The sequence below is a fragment of the Lupinus angustifolius genome, chromosome LG04 (genome assembly GCF_001865875.1).
Source record: "Lupinus angustifolius cultivar Tanjil chromosome LG04, LupAngTanjil_v1.0, whole genome shotgun sequence".
In the NCBI taxonomy this organism is placed as follows: Eukaryota; Viridiplantae; Streptophyta; class Magnoliopsida; order Fabales; family Fabaceae; genus Lupinus; species Lupinus angustifolius.
The window spans coordinates 27,156,676-27,175,020 of record NC_032012.1 but is presented as its reverse complement, the minus strand read 5'-3'; the positions used below and the strand labels follow the sequence as shown (position 1 = coordinate 27,175,020).

At 34.3% G+C, this 18,345-nt stretch overlaps 6 protein-coding genes across 7 annotated transcripts in view; 5 read left to right on the top strand and 1 right to left on the bottom strand.

The window, feature by feature from the left end:
* The window catches only part of LOC109346821 (MADS-box transcription factor 17-like), a 5,860-nt gene extending 5,172 nt beyond the window's left edge, over positions 1-688 (top strand). Inside the window, exons 7-8 of the mRNA XM_019586623.1 lie at positions 90-202; positions 554-688. Coding sequence (XP_019442168.1) covers positions 90-202; positions 554-650 — 210 coding nt within the window. The 3' untranslated portion in view covers positions 651-688. The remainder of the gene's footprint in view (positions 1-89; positions 203-553) is intronic.
* LOC109346820 (probable fructokinase-7) lies at positions 1,299-4,390 on the top strand. Its single transcript, XM_019586622.1, has 7 exons — positions 1,299-1,446; positions 2,039-2,247; positions 2,456-2,668; positions 2,753-2,950; positions 3,090-3,230; positions 3,556-3,672; positions 4,026-4,390. Exons 1-7 carry the CDS (start codon positions 1,425-1,427, stop codon positions 4,161-4,163), a joined length of 1,038 nt encoding a protein of 345 aa, XP_019442167.1. The 5' UTR covers positions 1,299-1,424; the 3' UTR covers positions 4,164-4,390.
* Positions 5,057-7,201, top strand: LOC109346819. Its single transcript, XM_019586620.1, has 7 exons — positions 5,057-5,167; positions 5,235-5,266; positions 5,473-5,570; positions 5,678-5,760; positions 5,876-5,953; positions 6,028-6,126; positions 6,510-7,201. The coding sequence occupies exons 1-7, from the start codon at positions 5,084-5,086 to the stop codon at positions 6,798-6,800; spliced, it is 765 nt and encodes a 254-aa protein (XP_019442165.1). The 5' UTR covers positions 5,057-5,083; the 3' UTR covers positions 6,801-7,201.
* LOC109346818 lies at positions 8,201-10,582 on the top strand. The gene is made up of 4 exons (XM_019586619.1): positions 8,201-8,361; positions 9,267-9,514; positions 9,725-9,947; positions 10,246-10,582. Exons 1-4 carry the CDS (start codon positions 8,221-8,223, stop codon positions 10,366-10,368), a joined length of 735 nt encoding a protein of 244 aa, XP_019442164.1. The 5' UTR covers positions 8,201-8,220; the 3' UTR covers positions 10,369-10,582.
* LOC109346817 (transcription factor TCP19-like) lies at positions 11,283-16,407 on the bottom strand. Of its 2 annotated transcripts, XM_019586617.1 has the most exons (3): positions 12,758-12,804; positions 12,605-12,646; positions 11,284-12,477 (listed from the first exon to the last, which is right to left on the bottom strand). In XM_019586617.1, exon 3 carries the CDS (start codon positions 12,474-12,476, stop codon positions 11,478-11,480), a length of 999 nt encoding a protein of 332 aa, XP_019442162.1. In that variant the 5' UTR covers position 12,477; positions 12,605-12,646; positions 12,758-12,804; the 3' UTR covers positions 11,284-11,477. The 2 variants fall into 2 exon arrangements, with proteins under 2 accessions (XP_019442163.1, XP_019442162.1); XM_019586618.1 differs by lacking the exons at positions 12,605-12,646; positions 12,758-12,804 and adding an exon at positions 16,395-16,407 and having other exon boundaries at positions 11,283-12,477.
* LOC109346813 (pentatricopeptide repeat-containing protein At4g38010) lies at positions 13,988-18,320 on the top strand. The gene is made up of 2 exons (XM_019586615.1): positions 13,988-15,886; positions 18,213-18,320. The coding sequence occupies exon 1, from the start codon at positions 14,091-14,093 to the stop codon at positions 15,876-15,878; it is 1,788 nt and encodes a 595-aa protein (XP_019442160.1). The 5' UTR covers positions 13,988-14,090; the 3' UTR covers positions 15,879-15,886; positions 18,213-18,320.

Below are 18,345 nucleotides of genomic sequence, written 5' to 3'. Positions count from 1 at the left end.
TATATATATATATATATATATATAGTTGAGGAATTTATGCGGTCATAGCCTATATATCATTTATACGCATTTTCAAACATTTGCTCCAGGAAAGGGATAAAGTGACCCACACAATTGGGGAAGGTTCTAATAACTCGACCACGTCGGTTTGCAGTTACAACCATATTAGGTTGCATGAATCTGGGACAACCTTACAACCATGGTGTGCACTTTATTTCTTTGTCCTTTTATTACTTTTATGCATGCATGCATGCGTTCTCTATACAAAGATTACCATAATCAAATTACAGATATGAGAAAACAGGGAAAGGGGGGATTATTTCTTAATTATACCCAATAGGCTAGCGTCTATATAAGCATTTCCTATGTTATAAGAAAAAACCATATTTTGCAAAGAGTGGCCTAAGAAGTAAGAACTAAGAAGAAAAAACAACTAAATAGCAGGTTAGGCTAAAAAATGAGAGAGTAATAGAATATGGTAATAGATATAAGCTTCCCTATATGTAATAGCATCTGAACTTGTTTATTTGTTTTTTGAAATAAATTGTTGCAGTTGGTTTGGGAATCATGAGCAAGGTGGTTCAAAAGTAAGCACAAGGAGCGAGCTAGGCCAAAGCAGTCATAACAATAACAATGGATGGCTGCTTTGAATAATATTCATGTTAATTACTAATAGTTAAACACAAAATATTGTTCATGTTATTATTGCTTGTTATGTGTATCAACCAAATTATAAAGTTGTACCAGTAAGTCTCATAAAAACATGAGGGCCAACTTATAATCTATAATTGATGGATTCCATTTCGATGTAGCCACCCCAAAATTCAATTATAAAATTGATGGAACCATATATTATTGATTGAACATTGGATAAATTAGTGTATGATTTGCGGAATTTTCTTCCAATTTGAATTTTTCAAATGTATTTAAATTGTGCCATGCGGATGCTGGGAATAACCTTTCAAAGTGGGCAAAATGATGATAAAAAAGTATAGATAATGATCCCAAAATTGACTACACATACTCTAGAACAATAGCTTTATAAAAAGACTTTACAAAAAACTGATAATGTATTTATTTTTATCTTAAACATAAAAGTTTCAAATTACTATACAAAAAAGATTCAAATTTTGAAGTTATCATTTAAGTTCTAGTTGAGCCAAAGATATGGGATGTCTCTCATCATAAGTAACCCCTTAAAAGAAATAATTAAATTGAAAAGAAGATGATGATAGATAACCGAATTAGAGGGTGGAAATGATGATTAATGATTAATGATTAATTAATTGGTGAATGGAATCTCTCTCCTTCCATGCCTTTTAAAAACCAAGTGATTAGTGATGCATTAGCATTAGCATAATAATAAAGTAAACACTTGATTTTGCATTACTCATCCTCTTTCTTTCAAACCAAATTCATCCACCATGGCAAATATTACCCCCTCAGGTTTCTTCATCTTTCTCTCTCTTCCCACATCTTTCATTTCTTGTTCATTTTCTTATTTGTCACCTAAATATCGAGTCTTTCTAATGTTTCTCATCTTGGGTTCTTACTCTTTTACTTATAGGATCTGTTTTACTCAACCAGATTGGAGATCTTTCTTCTTCTCTTTTGTTTTTTTCCATGATAAGAGATATTCCATGATTGCATGCACATGAATAAAATCATGATTGAGTTCAATGAAAATCATTTCATGTCTAGGATCTGAGATTCCATGATTAAATATTTGAATGCAAAATACCAAACTTTTACTTTTATATTTATATCGACTTTTACTTTCACTCAAAGATGTTATAACAATTTTACATATGTGAACTGGTTCTTCCTTTTCTTTCTAATTAGAAGAAGGGATCTTTCATGGTCTTTCACATATAAATACAGTAATGGAAATCATCCTATCACGTAGATTAAATTTTCACCTGTTATAGTATCTTGAAATGTCCCCTTTTTTACAAAATTAAACCTGCAATTAGATTGCTAGCAGTGAAATTTTTTGAACCATGATTCATGCCTGCATGAAACTAATGTGTTTGTGCAGGTAAATCTGATAATCACACAAAAGAAGTAAGCAAAGAAACAAGTGCACTGGTTGTTTCCTTTGGTGAATTGTTAATAGACTTTGTGCCAACAGTGAGCGGAATATCACTAACTGAAGCTCCGGCTTTCAAGAAAGCCCCCGGTGGCGCTCCTGCAAATGTGGCTGTTGCCATCTCTAGGCTAGGAGGTTCATCTGCTTTTATAGGGAAGGTGTTTCCCTTTATCCATGTCTATTGATCAAAATTGTTATTTGGTTTCTTGTTACTTTTCACTTGCCTTCTAGGAAGAATTTGTTCAAATAATGTTTAAGCCATTTATGCGTTAAGCAGTTTGAAACTGGAATAAATAAAATAAAATGCTTGCTTTATCTGCTAGAATAGAAATATCATAGCTTAATTCCTTTCCATCTTTATCTTAGGTTGGAGCAGATGAATTTGGGTATATGTTGGCTGATATTTTGAGACAGAACAATGTTGACACATCCGGCATGCGGTTTGACTCTAATGCAAGAACTGCATTAGCTTTTGTTACACTTAGAGCTGATGGCGAGCGTGAGTTCTTGTTTTTCCGAAATCCTAGTGCTGATATGCTTCTTAATGAATCAGAGCTTGATAAAAATCTCATAAAGCAGGTGGTTTTGAATTTGTTTTTTCATTTATAAAAGGCAGCCCAATACCTTTTATTTAACTCAGCTTACTCTTGGTATTGATCACAGGCTAAAATATTACATTATGGTTCTATCAGCTTGATTGATGAACCATGCAGATCAGCTCATCTTGCTGCTTTGAAAATTGCGAAAGACTCCGGTTGTATTCTCTCATATGATCCAAATTTGAGATTGGCACTATGGCCATCAGCAGAGTCTGCCCGGGAAGGCATAATGAGTATATGGGATCAAGCTGATGTCATAAAGGTAAAATACATGTGGCTTGAAGATTTTTATATGATCTTCTTTATAGTGCCACTTCAAATTGTTCATTTTTTGTTTTTTATTATGTTCCATTGCGAAAATAAGCATTACCTGATGTGCTATTTTCATATGTATTGCGTAGATAAATGAGGATGAGATTACATTTTTAACTGGTGGTGATGATCCTTATGATGATAATGTAGTACTAAAGAAGCTTTTTCACCCTAATCTCAAGCTTTTAATTGTTACTGAAGGATCAGAGGGTTGTAGATATTACACCAAGGTAAACTTACTAAACTTATTTGATTATGATAGTTATTCAATTGGGCATATTACCTCATTCTATTATTTTCTTTATTCTATTTCTGCTGGATTGTGTGCTTATATCAACATAATTTCTCTAACCAGTGGGCTGAGTTGATGATTGTAAGTTGTTGAATGTGAATTAGTGAATGTAACACCATCTTGTTGTAATATACTCAATGTTAACTAGCAGTGTGTAAAACTGATACAAGGTTTGCTTCAAGGTTCAGTCATCTCACATGTCTTTTTATTGTGTCTTCTGAGTGATCAGTGATCAGTTAATATGATTACCAAATTTATTGCAGGACTTTAGGGGCAGGGTTGCGGGCATTAAAGTCAAACCTGTTGACACAACTGGTGCTGGTGATGCATTTGTTGGTGGCTTCATCTACAGCATAGCTTCTGACCAAAATGTTCTCAAGGTAGTTTTGTTCTGCTTAATTTATGTTATTGTTGTTACTAGATGGAGTAGAATCCAGAAGTTGAGTTGCTCATTCATGTCATACGGGGTTATAGGTTCAGAGAAAGTTGTTTATCTTCTCTAGCATCTCCTCCTATTGTTCATTCAATTCATTTTGCTCTCATTTTATGGTAAATGAAGATGCATGAGTTAGCACTGAGCAGTTGCTTTTTAATTTGCCATACCTTATTTGATATGGTGTGTGAACTGAATATGTTTTGAAGTAGTTGAATATTTATGCCCCCTTAGTTTTGTTTCATTTTTCCTCCTTTGTTGTATAAGGTGCTTCGCTTACGGAGTTATTTTGTATGACAGGAAGAGAAGCGTCTTCGAGAAGCTCTACATTTTGCGAATGTATGTGGTGCCATCACTGTAACAGATAGAGGGGCAATTCCTTCACTACCTACAAAAGAAGCTGTCCTTCAATTCATGTTAGAAGCCACTACAATATAAAAATGTTGTAAAATGTAACCATTTGTTGTTAAGCTTATATAGCTTAGTTCATGCTAAGCTTCTTGTATCTTCATGTTTGGTGTAATTTTCTGATATAATACTGAAGGTTCAATTTGCATTGCTCGCTCAGGTTATAGCAGTTGAGCATACAAATTAATTTTCGTGTTTTGTAATAAAGCAAAGGCATTGATTTTTATAGGAAAGCAAAAGAAGAGAATGTTAATAGCCTTGTTATTTGTTATAAGGGAATTGAAATGTGAAATGTTATGAAGTCCCTCACATGTTTTGTGAGTTATGATTGTCATTGACAGACAAAGCATATTCTATGTTGAAATAAAAAGGACATGTTGGTTTGCAAAGTGTTGTCGTTTATGTCGTTAAGAATGAACTTGTAGTTGGCTTAAATTAGCAAAAAAATCTATCCTAACAAGGATATCTCTAACTTTCATGTCTTTTTACAAATGTTCACTCACAGAAATCGAATCATTGAGTTTATGGTTTTCCTGGGAATTTAATGGGTTACACTATGTAACATTAGACTGCTCTATGGTGGTTTGGTTCAGTTGTAACATGGTTGGAGGCAGCAATCATTTAAGTTCATTTTTAAAGGTGGACAAGAAATAAATAAAAGGAAATATTAATTGAAAGTATAAAAAGGAAAAATTATTAAATTGGTCCTTTATCTGTTTTCCAATTGATAATTTAGGCTGTTTATGTTTTCAATTAGGTTTTGTTAGTTGTTTTTTAAGCTTAAAATTCACTTTTTAATATAGTTTCATTAAAATAATAGATGAATATTATAGCTATTTTCCTTGGAGTTGTGAACTCGATTATATTAAATTGAAAATGGTGAGAAAATAATATAATAAAAATAAAAAAAGTGTTAAGTGCATTGATTGTGAAGGATTGGTAGAATAGAAATGGCTTGGAATCCATCGCTTGTGCCTGAGATCGGAGCCGATGGTATTCCGAGAGAATCTTCCGTCATCACTTACACCGAGAAGGTATTTTCACCATTCTCTCTCTCTCTCTCTCTCTTCATCTTCATTTTATCAATTCGTATTTTTGCAGATCATCGAAGCAGAGCAACTTCAATTGCACAAGTAACTTCTATTTCCTCTCTCTCTTTTATTTTCTATGCATTCAGATCTTATCAAATCTAGTATTACTCTTATCAATTCCACTCTTACTCTTATCAAATTATGATATTCTCTCCTCTGTGTTTTTTCCACAAATTTAAAGAAATGCAACATACATTTGTTAAAACTATGATCTTCCATATTTTATTTATTTATTTATTCATTTACAGATACATTCAAGAAAACTATTCTAAAATTCGCGATGTTGAGCGTGAGCTTGCAAGTCTTAATATGGAGATTAAACTTACTGCAGGGCCAAAGAAAGCAGGTTCCTATATATCATTTTTGTTTCTTATCCCATAGATTTAAAATTTTGTTGTTATATAGTCAAATGACTTTGCTTTGCTTTTATACATGATGCATCCACACTATTAGCACTTGAACTTTTGAGAAAGAAAATAGAGGTGTCAACCGAGAAAATTCGTATCGCCAAGCTAAAGGAAGAACAGGCTAGAATGGTATTTTACCCTTATCTACTCCATTTATGGATGAGTGGTCTGCTTCTAAATTATAAATCACTATTGCTGCGTGCCTTTATAAGTATAATTGACATCTTCAATGTTTGTGCTGCAGGCTTGGGAATCAGCATCAAAAGCGGTGAAGGATGAAGAGGCAGTAAAGCAGAAGCTATGTGAAGACTTGAGCAATCTGGTAAGCAGATTATTAGATGAAGGTATAATGTACTACTTTTTAGCTGGTTGTTTGATACTAACAATCTTTTATAGGTTCAAGAGAGCAGTACTGCTCAGTTTTCTCGGCTGGAGGAATTAAAAAGACGATTGGAAGCTATGAATCCAAGTCGTGCATCCACTAATGTTTATCATGTATGTTTTTCTCAATGCATTCACCATTATTAGGATCTGTATAGTTAATGTTGGCTTCTAAGCTCCATCCCTACCATCAGGATGTATGCTACCCCCTTACTGGGTACCATCCCAGAGCCTGTGCCATTATGACTGAACCTTCCTCGGAACTCCTATATATATGTCCTGAGTTTCATCTATAAGGCTTCCTGCTAGGAAACTGACAATATTCCACTTAAGCATTTGGAGTTTCAAATTAAACTTTTCTGCTCACATTCTCTGCATTTAGACAATCATAATTTGTTCAGTCTTTAGATATATGGTCCTCATCCTTATACAAGCTCTTGCAAATGCATTTTACATTATGCATAAATGTTAAAAATCATGCACATGAATTATGTTAGGATGAGGGGCCACCAAAATCTTCTCAGGATGGTACCAAAGGTAACTCCTCTGCTCCCAACAAAGCAAGCGAACCAAGCGGAGGATCAGCTGACAGTGTTCCCAATCAAAGTAATGGTCAGAAAGTTGTGACGAGTGGACCTAATCAGCAGACTCCTAATGAAGTTGAGGGAAGAAATAAAAAGAAAGTCAACTTCCAATCGAAAGGAAAGGGAATTGGTGCCGTTCCCAAGGGTAGATCTTCAGGCCCTGGCTGGACTGGTGCTGGCTTTGATGTAGATGGCAGAACATGAGAATACTTGAAAGATATTACTGCACTTAATAGATTTTGGGTGAGACGTTCATAACTAACTATTCTCTATACAAGATGTATCTCTTCCAGTCCTCCAATATTTTACCCATTAACATTGAAATGTTGTTTTCCCCTGGTTGTCATATTTGGTTGACACATATTAACTGACTTGCAGTCTTCTGTTTGCTAGCACAAACTTGTGAATTACTACTTTCAGCCAAGAACAGATCAAGTTGAGTTAGATTTGCCCTTCTGATTATGCAAGCTAGCATGTCTATTTCTATTTCTGTTTGAAATGATTAGTAGTTTAGAACCTGAATTATTATTTTGTACGTTGGGTTTGTCTAAATCTTAAAAATCATCAAGTGAGCCCTTATAGCATTCTGCTTGTAGTTAAGAAAATGCACCATCACTTGTAATTGGTTTGTAATCATCCCTATCTTCAGATCCATGAGTATTCATCAGTTCATTCAGTAATGCTATGAATCTTCAATAAGAAAAGCAACATTCTTTGTTTCGTCAAATTTAGAATGTGAAAACAATATTGTCCTAACAATATGATTTGATTTCAATCTTCTGATTGCTCTAAGAACACATATGTTGTCCTAACAATATTTTTTATTTTAAATTTTCTGTTTTTCCAAAGACTTTATATCCATTTTCATGTATTATTTTACGTAAAATACATTTATAATTAGATGATATTTTTTAGAAAAACACAAGTGGAGTAAGGAAATAATTGAGCAAAAAAGTTAGGAACGAGGTCCGGGCTGTGTTGACTCCTGAAGGAGGTGGAAGATGGATAATGATTCTCTATCTCCACTAACCACTATGTGTCAATTAAATTGTTAATATGATCAAACCGTCATTTATGATATGGGTTTATTCAATTTTGCTGTTTGCATGTGAATCACTTGCACCTTAAAAAATGGAGGTGAATATTTTATGGAGCTTGAATCTGATAAATTCGCCAAATAGTGACTTCATCGATCAAAGGATGGATGGTTCATACATAATATAAGCAGTCAAGCATACATAATTTTATCTAATTTTATTTAAATCATTCCCAAGACAATGAGGTAGACAATGTGAGACTTTTTCTAACATGTTATTTCAACATAAGTTTGTCGGAACAGGCGAAGGGTTATTTTTTGACTCATAACTAAAGTACATCTTTTGGTCCATGAAAACCGAAAAGAAGTCGGGTTCTGGCTCTGATACAATATTAATATTTCATCTAAAAAAGAACTGAGAATGAAAGAATTAATCCAATAGATATTTAAATCATTCGCGAGATAATGAGTTAGGCGATGTGAGATGAATTTTCCAAAATAAATATGAAGTCACCAAATTCGGATATGGGCCGAAGCAGGTCCAAGAATAACCCATGGCCTGAAATATAAAACTAAACAAAAACATTGATGACAGAGAGAGCAACAACGAGGAATAGAAAAATGGAAGAAAGAGTTTCTGAGAAACCTGCAGCAGAGCCAAAATGGCCTTCCATCAAACCCAAAAACAATCTTCAAATTACTCGCTTCCGAGATTTTGATCTCTTCACGGTAATTACAATTTATCTTTCTCTTTTCTCTCATAATAACATTACGATTTGATTCTTTTTCCATTGTGGTATTTCAGATGTGGTTCATCCAATTCACTTTTCAACAGATGCCCACTTCCTCTTTTCATTTGTTTTAGTTTGAAGTTAAATTTTTTGGCTTTCTCATGCAAATCTTTTCTAGTGGGGTGATCATAAGACTACTTTATTTTGTTCTCCTAACTTATTATCTACAAAAACCATTTTCCCTTTTTCTTCCTTCATTCGCATGAAAAATGTTAGTTGGTGCTCATTTTTAAGCTAATTTTCATCTACAAATTTCATTTGAAAATTGTACTCCTTCCGTTCCTTTTAATTTGTCTTTTAAGGTTCTAACATATAAATTAAGAGACTTGAGTTACATTTATGTATATTTTTTTCCTACTGCCCTTTGCTTTCTCTCCATAATAATTATATTCGTTAATTTCTCACTCATTATCTCTGTACTAAATAGGTATGTAATTCTAAAATACAATTCTAGGAAGACATTAAAAAGTAAAAAAAAAATCTATTGGGAAAATTTCACAACCTTAATAAACTTAATATAACAGCGAACATGGCTGCAAAACCGTGCTGTGAGAAAAATACTGTTTTTTTGGATTGCACCTTGGTAAAGTATGGATCTAATGATCTATGATGGTAGGATTTGGTGTAGAGGACCGTAATAAAGGTTCTTTGTTAACTTGGTGGATCTATGTCGTCATTTTGATAGTGCTATTGAACTTTAACTTTTTAATCGCTGTGGATTGGCAAGTTTTTAATGTTCCAAAACAAATTAAACAGTGTTGTCCCTTTGAAATATATGTGTGTGCTTTATTATTATATAATTTGTATAGTAATGATAATGATATTTGGTTTAAGTATATTCAGGTCCAGAATTTGTTCTCTTCTCCTGAGTCAAAAGCATTCATTAAAGTTGCTGAGGCAATTGGTTTTACTCATCAAGGGAGCTTAGGTCCAGCTAAAGGTGAAGCTTACAGAGATAATGATCGAATCTCTGTGAACGATCCTGACCTTGCAAATACAGTTTGGGAGTCTGGACTTAGCAAACTATTTTCCGATATAAAAATTCGAGGGAAGGTTGCTGTAGGTCTGAATCCAAATATCAGACTATATAGGTTGGTTTATTTTCCTCTATCTCTGACTCTATAAGTTAGTCTAAGTTTTCAGTTTGCTAAAACTTTTTCCTGCTACATTTTGTTTTCATTTATGCAAACTTCTTAATGAATGGAAAACCCTCCTCATCTCTTTAAATTTGGATCTTAACAAAAATATAGATGATTTAAATTAACTACTTTCACTAATGATTTTGCACTTCTGCATTCCAGGTACACGGTTGGTCAACGATTTGGACGACATATTGATGAAAGTGTTCATTTAGGCGATGGAAAGCGCACACATTATACTTTGTTAGTGTATTTGAGTGGTGGATGTGGTGAACGTAAATCAAAGCCTAAAAACAATTTTAGTAACCTTGCAGATTCTTCAGTTGATCCTTTAGTTGGAGGAGAAACAGTTTTCTATGGTCCAAGAAATTGCACTGTGGCTGAGGTAGATTTTGATTTAAGTTGAATATGGATTGAAAATACTTTTTTTTAGCTTAAGATGAGGTTGAATTTTTACTTGCGTAATATCTATACACCGATAGTGTAAAGATTTATACATAGTCAGTGTTCCATCCGCCATTTATTTGTGTTAATTTTGTTTTAGAGTCAATCATATTAAAATATGAATGGTGGATAATGCAATGACAGTGTAAAAATCTCTTATACTGTCGGTATATACATTTTTTTTTCTCATTTTGAATATGGCTATATGCTTTGTGTGTTGATAAATATGGATTTAATAGGTGGCTCCTACTGAAGGAATGGCACTCCTGCATATTCATGGAGATAAATGCTTGTTGCATGAAGCCAGAAATGTCACTAGTGGCGTCAAATATGTGTTTCGTTCTGATGTAGTATTTGGTTGAAGAATGGTTCATGTCTTGTACCAGATCATGTAGTATATTCTTCGCCTGAAGGCTCTCTCTATTTGTTAGTCTATCTTGGTCTGCAAGTAATATGTTCTGTATGGAAATTTATTCTGCAGATAAATTACTCTATATATGTAAACAAAATAGGGAAATCATTTTAAAAAATCAGTTAGTTCGAGCAATCTGGTTGATTAAAGAAGGTACAATTCAGCATTTATGAGAGCATAATCACTTTTATTTGGTCATCTATAGTAAAAAGGTCATTTGTGGCAATGTTGAAAATAACATAAGTGGTAGCAAATTACAGTTTATTATCTCTGTCTCATGATTGAGAATCCTGCAACTAAGTCACACTTCTCCATTTCTGGGACGTCTTACATTTCCAAGTTCCAAAATTGAAGTTGCAAACCTTTTTGGGTAAGTTAAGATGTGAGAACATTTTCCTTAGTTATATCTATATGTACCCTAAACAACTCCGATATTAGTCTCGGGTGTGGGAAAAATAAAGAGACAGTGAATGTTACCTTTAAGTCCTAAGTCCCAAGTACATTAAATTATGACATACATTATTATTTAGATGGTGTGCTACGAAGTACAAACAAGCCTAACAATGCTAACTTGTTATGTTGAGGGTCCACGTGTGAAACAAATATATTGACACAACACAATGATGGCCCAAATTCAACCACTCATCTTCCTCCATCCATCACCTCACTTTCCCCACCACCTAAAAGGGACCCCTCATACAACACGTGCACACCATCACGTGACACCTTCTTTCACCCACACCTACCACCATTTCATGCCGTATCCACTCAAAAACTAAGTAAAAGACAAAATAAACATTGTTTTGTAAGGTATTTACATTTTTAAACAATATCTTTAAGGTATTTAAAATTGCAACATTAAAAAGATAGAAAGGTAACACAAGCATAAAAAGATTGAAAATATATCCCCATGTAACCCTTTATCATTGAAAAGGTCCAAAAGAAACAAAAACCAAGCTAGCTAACAAATAACAGCAACTGTCTTTTCCTTCTTCATAAAATAAAGAAAAATACATGTCTAAAGTCTAAACCTCCTTTCCTATGAAAATGCTTAAAATTTCAAGGTTTGGAACTAGAAGATGGTTCTGAGTTGGCATCAGAGAGAGCCATAAATGTGATCTCTTTCTTGTCATAAATCTGAAGAGAGAAATCCCTGAGCATCTGAGTAGTTGTAGCACTAGAAGAGGAAGAGGTAACAGAAGTTGTAGTAATAGTGGTAACACCAGCACTAGTACCAGAACTCAAACTAGGAGCCATTGTGGATGAAGTAGTATTAGTAGTAGTATTAGTAGTAGTTAATTGATGTGGTTGCATTTGAATAGCAGAAACAAAACCTGAGACAGGTCTTACTCCTTGTTGAAAATTAAAAAATGGTGCAGCACTTGCTGGTATAGCCCAATATTGAGGCATAAAGAATGCACCATTGTTGTTATTATTATTATTAGACCACAATGGAACTAGTCCATTTTGTGAGCCACCAATATAAGAATTTTGTGCTATTGGTGCAAGCCCTGAAGAAACTGAACCTTGCTCATTCACTTCAATGAATTCACTATTTGATGCTCTTCTTCTTCTCTTTCTTACACTGTCTTCACCATCTACCCTTGCTGCTGATGAAGTTGGAATCTTTAACGTCCCACCAACGGATACCGCGATGGCCGGGATAGTTCCGGTACCGGTGGCTTCTATTATCGCCGGTTCAGCGCGTTCTAATAACCACCGGATTGTTTCGCCGTCGGACTTGTGGCCGAGTTCACGTGTCAGCTGGAATATCCTGGCGGCGCAGGTTGCCGGCATTCGAATTCTCCGGCCACGACCCTCCACTTTTGTGTGCCGGTCCTTTGACGGTTTCTTCACCGGCACCGGCCTTGACATTGTCAATGGCACCGGAATAAGACCCATCGGAATAGACTCTCCCACCGTGTCTGTGTGTTCTTCTTTCAGTGAATCCGCCGTCGCCGGAGCAGCCTGCGGCGAATCAACCATCGGAATCGTCTCTGAACTGGGTGTGTCGTCTTCTTCGCTGAAATCACCATCCCGGTTAGGATTCGTATCCATCCTGAACAAAACGAATTAAAAAAAGACCCACCAAAATTGATCACAACCCATTCGAGGAAATGCGAAAAAGAATTCAAATTTACAAATTTCAGAGGCGCGCAGTTAATTAAACTTTTTTTAGGGCTTACAGTTAATTGAAACGTTGACTAAGGTTTGAAGCTTTTCTGATACTGTGAAAGATTAGCAAAGAGTAATTGAGAATTAGAAGAGAGGTTTAAGTAAAAAGATATATTAAAAAAATTAAAGGGGATAATAAGAAACAGAGAGAGAGAGAAACAAACCCTAGCAATGGAAGAGAACCCCACTTATGAGCATTGAAGAGGGTCCCTCAGGTTTCTCTATATTTATTAGCACTCTCATATTTAATCAACGGCTGGATCTCACTCTTTATGATCCAATATTACTGGGTGCCATTTCTCATTGGGAATTTCATATGCTTTTTCATTCCAAATAAATAAGTTTTTTATAATCATTTATATTAATTAGATATAAGTAATACATAGATATTAGGCTAAATAACGGATGATAGGTTTCCTAAGTATAAATTTTGTACTAGCAATATATAAATATTACTCATCTTCTTGTTTTGATTTTTAATTATAATTAACAATTTTATTACTTTAGAGATTTTTTAACATTAATGAATATGAGTCAAATATATTATAGTATTATTATATATTTGTACGTTCTTCAGGTAATTGATGTACCATGATATTGTTGAGTTGTACTAGGTTGAAATTATTATTCAAGTAGTTTAAATAGCTTGAACATGTATAAGGTTAGTATTTCAAAAGAAAATTTAACGCTCAAGTAATACGGAAAATTACTTTTGATGACGTAACACATAATCTATTTGTACAAAAATAGAATGAAGTTTGTGTACTATAAAAGAATATCCAATGATATCATGCATCTTGTCATTCTTCTCATGTCCCTCTATCAGTTCTAAGCTCTAAGCTCGTATGAACTTTTTTAGGCTTATGTGGACCAATCTATATCTTGGGACCTTTTGGATCTAAAACTAACAAGACTTTATATATGGCATGGTATATTAATCTTCATCCAATGATCGGAGGAAAAGCTTGTTAGAAAAATATAAGATTTAAATTTGCTACCATTTTTTCATCCATTTCTAAGTTAGTGTACATATATGTATATATGTATGTAATGTGAGTTTTTGAAGATTCACTTGTTATATGATATTAGAGTTCATTTGATGGATATGATAAGAGATATATTATAGGGTAGTTTGTCATACCTTAGAATTTGGTGACACAACATAATAGGATATACTATCCTAATCATATAGTGTATTATATACCTTAGAATTTGATACATATCTATTATTCTATAAGTTGTTGTGTCACTACATTTGTTATCAATTATGATTTGTCAGAAAATTTGTGGGACAACAGATGTAATCCCGTATAGTTGTATCCATATTAACGAGTATAGCAATATCTGGCCCAGAATCGTTCGTTACCTATAAGTATAAGTCTGCCCAATGGGCTCTAAGTGAGAGATCAGAAAGCTCAGCAGTCTGATTTTGATGACACTTTTGGGTGACAAGAGTTTAGACCAAACAAACTAAATAACAGAAATAACTGCACCTTCATGAATAAAGCTAATAATTCTATGAAATGGGTTCTCTTGGATTTCATTCAAAAGTGCAATAACTTGAGATCCTTCAACAAAATTCATGCACACCTATTGACTTCTGCCCATGTTGCCAATGACCTTGTTCTCACCAAAGTTTCTAACTTTTTTGGAAAACATGTCACTGATCTCAATTACCCTTGCAATTTCTTGAAGCATTTTGATTGGAAGTTGAGCTCTTTCCCTTGCAATTTGATTATTTCTGGATATGGTGCTGGCCACTTCCCCTGGGCTGCAATCCTAGTTTATAGATTTGTTGTGAGAAATGGGTTTGTGCCTGATGTGTACACTGTTCCTGCAGTTTTGAAATCATGTGCTAAGTTTAAAGGTATTAAGGAGGTTACACAGTTTCACTGTTTAGTTGTCAGGACTGGTTTGTGGTGTGACATTTATGTTCAGAACAGTCTTGTCCATGTTTATAGCATTTGTGGCGACACTGCTTCTGCTGTTAAGGTGTTTGATGTTATGCTTGTGAGAGATGTGGTGTCTTGGACTGGTTTGATATCTGGTTATGTCAAGGCTGAGTTATTTCATAATGCCATTGCATTGTTTCTGAGGATGGATGTGGAGCCTAACGTGGCTACATTTGTTAGCATAATTGGGGCTTGTGGGAAGCTGAGATTTTTAAATTTGGGAAAAGGGATTCATGGGTTGGTCATAAAATGTCCACATGGGAAGGAATTGGTGGTAAGCAACGCTTTGATAGATATGTATATGAAGTGTGAGTCTGTTACTGATGCAAAGCGAATATTCAATGAGATACCTGAAAAGGATGTTATTTCTTGGACTAGTATGATAAGTGGATTGGTGCAATGTCAGTGTCCTAGGGAATCAATAGACTTGTTCTGTGAAATGCAGGCTTCGGGTTTTGAGCCTGATGGGATGATACTAACCAGTGTGCTTTCTGCTTGTGCCAGTCTTGGGCTTCTTGATTATGGAAGATGGGTCCATGAATACATTGATCATAGCCGTATCAAATGGGATGTTCATATAGGTACAGCATTGGTTGACATGTATGCAAAATGTGGTTGCATAGAGATGGCACAACGTATTTTTAACGAGATGCCTTCTAAGAATATCCGTACTTGGAATGCCTATCTAGGTGGTTTAGCAATACATGGGCATGGACAAGAAGCGTTGAAACAATTTGGAGAATTGATTGAATCCGGTACAAGGCTTAATGAGGTGACATTTCTAGCAGTCTTTACAGCATGCTGCCATTCTGGTTTGGTTGATGAAGGCCGTAGGTATTTCAATGAGATGACAAGTCCAAGCTACAAATTTTCTCCCTGGTTAGAGCACTATGGATGTATGGTTGATTTACTCTGCAGGGCTGGATTGGTGGGGGAAGCTATGAAGTTGATAAAGACAATGCCCATGCCACCCGATGTGCAGATCATAGGAGCACTTTTGAGCGCCTGCAATACCTATGGAAACACTGGATTTTCTCAAGAAATGTTGAAATCACTCCAGAAATTTGAATACCAAGATAGTGGCATATATGTGCTTCTATCTAATCTATATGCAACTAATAAGAATTGGGGTGAAGTAAGAAGCTTGAGGAGACTTATGAAGGAGAAAGGAATAAACAAGGCTCCGGGTTCTAGCCTTATAAGGGTGGATGGTAAGAGTCATGAATTTTTAGTTGGAGATAATAAACATCCTCAAAGTGAGGATATTCATGTACTACTAAACATCCTTGCCAATCAAATCTACCTTGAGGGGAATATCAATACCATTTCCTGATCAAACAGGTATGCTTTATGCCTGACCCTAAGCTTAAGCATTTGTCCTACAGATATTTATGTACTATTAAGAGTTTCACCTTTTTAAACATAAAAAAGGTGGCCAAATGCATGAGGCCCCTACTATGTCAAAACTAATTGCCAATCATCTGTAACTAAATCTGGTATCCAAACCTTAATTGAAGAATTAATAATGCATTTTTTTGTTCTTCAAATTTCAGTTTTAGGTATTCAACTATTATTTTAACAGCCATAACTTACAAAATTGATTGTAATAAATAATATTCATTCTACCAAAACTACTATTAAGAAATAGAGAAAAAATGTATATACCAACAATATTTGAGTTTCATACAGTGTCACCGCATCATCCACCATTCATGGTTGTTAAAAAAAAGTAATACAAATGAATGATGGATCATATAGTGATTGTGGATAAATCTTTACACTGGTCATGCATAAATAGACACTCTAAAAGAATAAAGTATCCAAAAAAACTATTTCATTCCAAACTCACTTTTAATTGAAACCAAGTGCGGAAAAACAAAATCAAAATTCTGTTTTAATAAACCATAATCTGAACAGAGTTGTCTGTATTCCAAACTTGAGATGTGTTTGAATAATGGGAATGAAAATTCTTTGATATGACAACAAAATTTGTGCTTCATTTTTTTTACATTGATATATTTGATTAAATTTTATTATATATTATATTACATTCCTTCCTAAACAGCAGATTTAACATGCCAGCAGAACAGTATCCTCATGTTTGGATTCCTGACACTTGCAATGTCATCTAGCCAAAACGTTTTACATATTACATTACAAATATGATATATCTCAGTATAGGATCAAAATCCTAGTGTTCTCTTCCAATTCAAACCTTTCAAACAGAACATGAATCCCACTTGTCTTATACAAGACAGAAAGATATGACCTTGTTTCTTGACTGATATATTAATTGGTCATTCACGATTTTTTAACTTATAGCCTGTAACTGACAACAAAGATTTGAACCCGCAACTGTGTAACCATCTACATATCACATGCTTATCCGTCACTTGGCGCTGACCCTTGAGCTTAATACAAAATTGACTTTAAAGCTCCTTGCACTAACAAGTATGCCTTGATTCTTATATCAATAATTTTTTTGTTAACCATGCAGTATAATTATGATATTGTTCTCGGATAGTGCAAGACAAATCAGTTTTCAGAAAAAGAATTCTAGTTTCAGTACAGTGAAAAACTCTCATCTTTGGCTCAGAGTAGGACATTCATATAACATGTAAGATTGCGAAAATAGCTGAGTGAGAGTCCAGTTCTGTCAGGGAATAGTTGAAACTTGAAAATACTACATATAGCTTTTACTATTGGGAGATTTGCATCTTTGACAATAAGCAGCGTGTTTATTATTTAGAAGGACTATGATCGGCCTATTCCATTTAAAATAGCAATTGTGAAGGGCTATAACCAAGAAAACCACACTGTATTCAAATAACCATATTCCAGGTGAGGGAGAATGTAGTGACAGGAAAACTGTGAGAATCAACTTCTCAGTAATTCTTGGGTATGACCAGCCAATCAAATCAGATCATCCAAGTCATTATTGGTAAGCTCATGTTTTTATTTTATTTTTAGAAAGATGAAACCATGTGCATAATTAAAGCACAGTTACTTAATATAAAATAAATACAACAACCAATTATTTATTCCACTAGTTAAGGTCGACTACATGGATCAAACGATGCCATAATAGTCTATCATAGATTTCCTCTATGATTTTTATTGGTCTCCCTCTTCCTCTATGAATTGGACTAGCTTCCATTTTGTCTCCTCTCCTTATGTGGGGGTTTTAGTGTTCTTCTCCATACATGTCCAAACCACCTAATGTGCAATTTTACCAACTTTTCTACAACAAGAACTACTCCAAAATTCTCCTTAATGTATTCATTTCTAATATTATCTTGTTTAGTGTGTTCATTCATTCAATACAATAGTTTCATCTTTGCTATATGAAATTTATTCTCTTGTTGACATTTTATTGTCCAACATTCAGTTCCATAATTGCAGGACTTATAGTTGTGCGGTAAAACTTCCCTTAAGCTTGAGCGGTACCTTTTTATCACAAATCATATTTGAAGTAATCCACCATTTCATCCAACCCGCTTGAATCTTATGGTTTACATATCTGTCAATTTCTATGACTGTCCCAAGATACCCAAAACTACTGAATATAAAATAAATGTGAGTGCTATTTTTAACACATCTGCAATGGTTAGAATGGTATGCTGATTTTCTCCCCCTTTAATTTTATTGTACATCAAATTTTCTACAGATGTCTGAAGCTGCCTGAACATGCATGCAATGCAAGGACAAAATACAGGAAACAAGTATACAGAGACATATCTGACAAATGATTTGTCCATAATATAATTTGTGAACTTACTTATCAGACAAATGATTGAATA

Excerpts from the sequence above, each read along its gene's own strand:
- LOC109346820 (XM_019586622.1), top strand. The coding sequence starts at position 1,425 with ATGGCAAATATTACCCCCTCAG. Across the intron at positions 1,447-2,038 it reads GGCAAATATTACCCCCTCAG|GTAAATCTGATAATCACACA; the intron begins GTTTCTTCATCT and ends GTGTTTGTGCAG. Across the intron at positions 2,248-2,455 it reads CATCTGCTTTTATAGGGAAG|GTTGGAGCAGATGAATTTGG; the intron begins GTGTTTCCCTTT and ends TCTTTATCTTAG.
- LOC109346818 (XM_019586619.1), top strand. The coding sequence starts at position 8,221 with ATGACAGAGAGAGCAACAACGAGGAATAGAAAAATGGAAGAAAGAGTT. Across the intron at positions 8,362-9,266 it reads GAGATTTTGATCTCTTCACG|GTCCAGAATTTGTTCTCTTC; the intron begins GTAATTACAATT and ends AAGTATATTCAG. Across the intron at positions 9,948-10,245 it reads GAAATTGCACTGTGGCTGAG|GTGGCTCCTACTGAAGGAAT; the intron begins GTAGATTTTGAT and ends TGGATTTAATAG.
- LOC109346817 (XM_019586618.1), bottom strand. The coding sequence starts at position 12,476 with ATGGATACGAATCCTAACCGGGATGGTGATTTCAGCGAAGAAGACGAC.
- LOC109346813 (XM_019586615.1), top strand. The coding sequence starts at position 14,091 with ATGAATAAAGCTAATAATTCTATGAAATGGGTTCTCTTGGATTTCATT.
- LOC109346819 (XM_019586620.1), top strand. The coding sequence starts at position 5,084 with ATGGCTTGGAATCCATCGCTTGTGCCTGAGATCGGAGCCGATGGTATT. Across the intron at positions 5,168-5,234 it reads TCATCACTTACACCGAGAAG|ATCATCGAAGCAGAGCAACT; the intron begins GTATTTTCACCA and ends GTATTTTTGCAG. Across the intron at positions 6,127-6,509 it reads CATCCACTAATGTTTATCAT|GATGAGGGGCCACCAAAATC; the intron begins GTATGTTTTTCT and ends GAATTATGTTAG.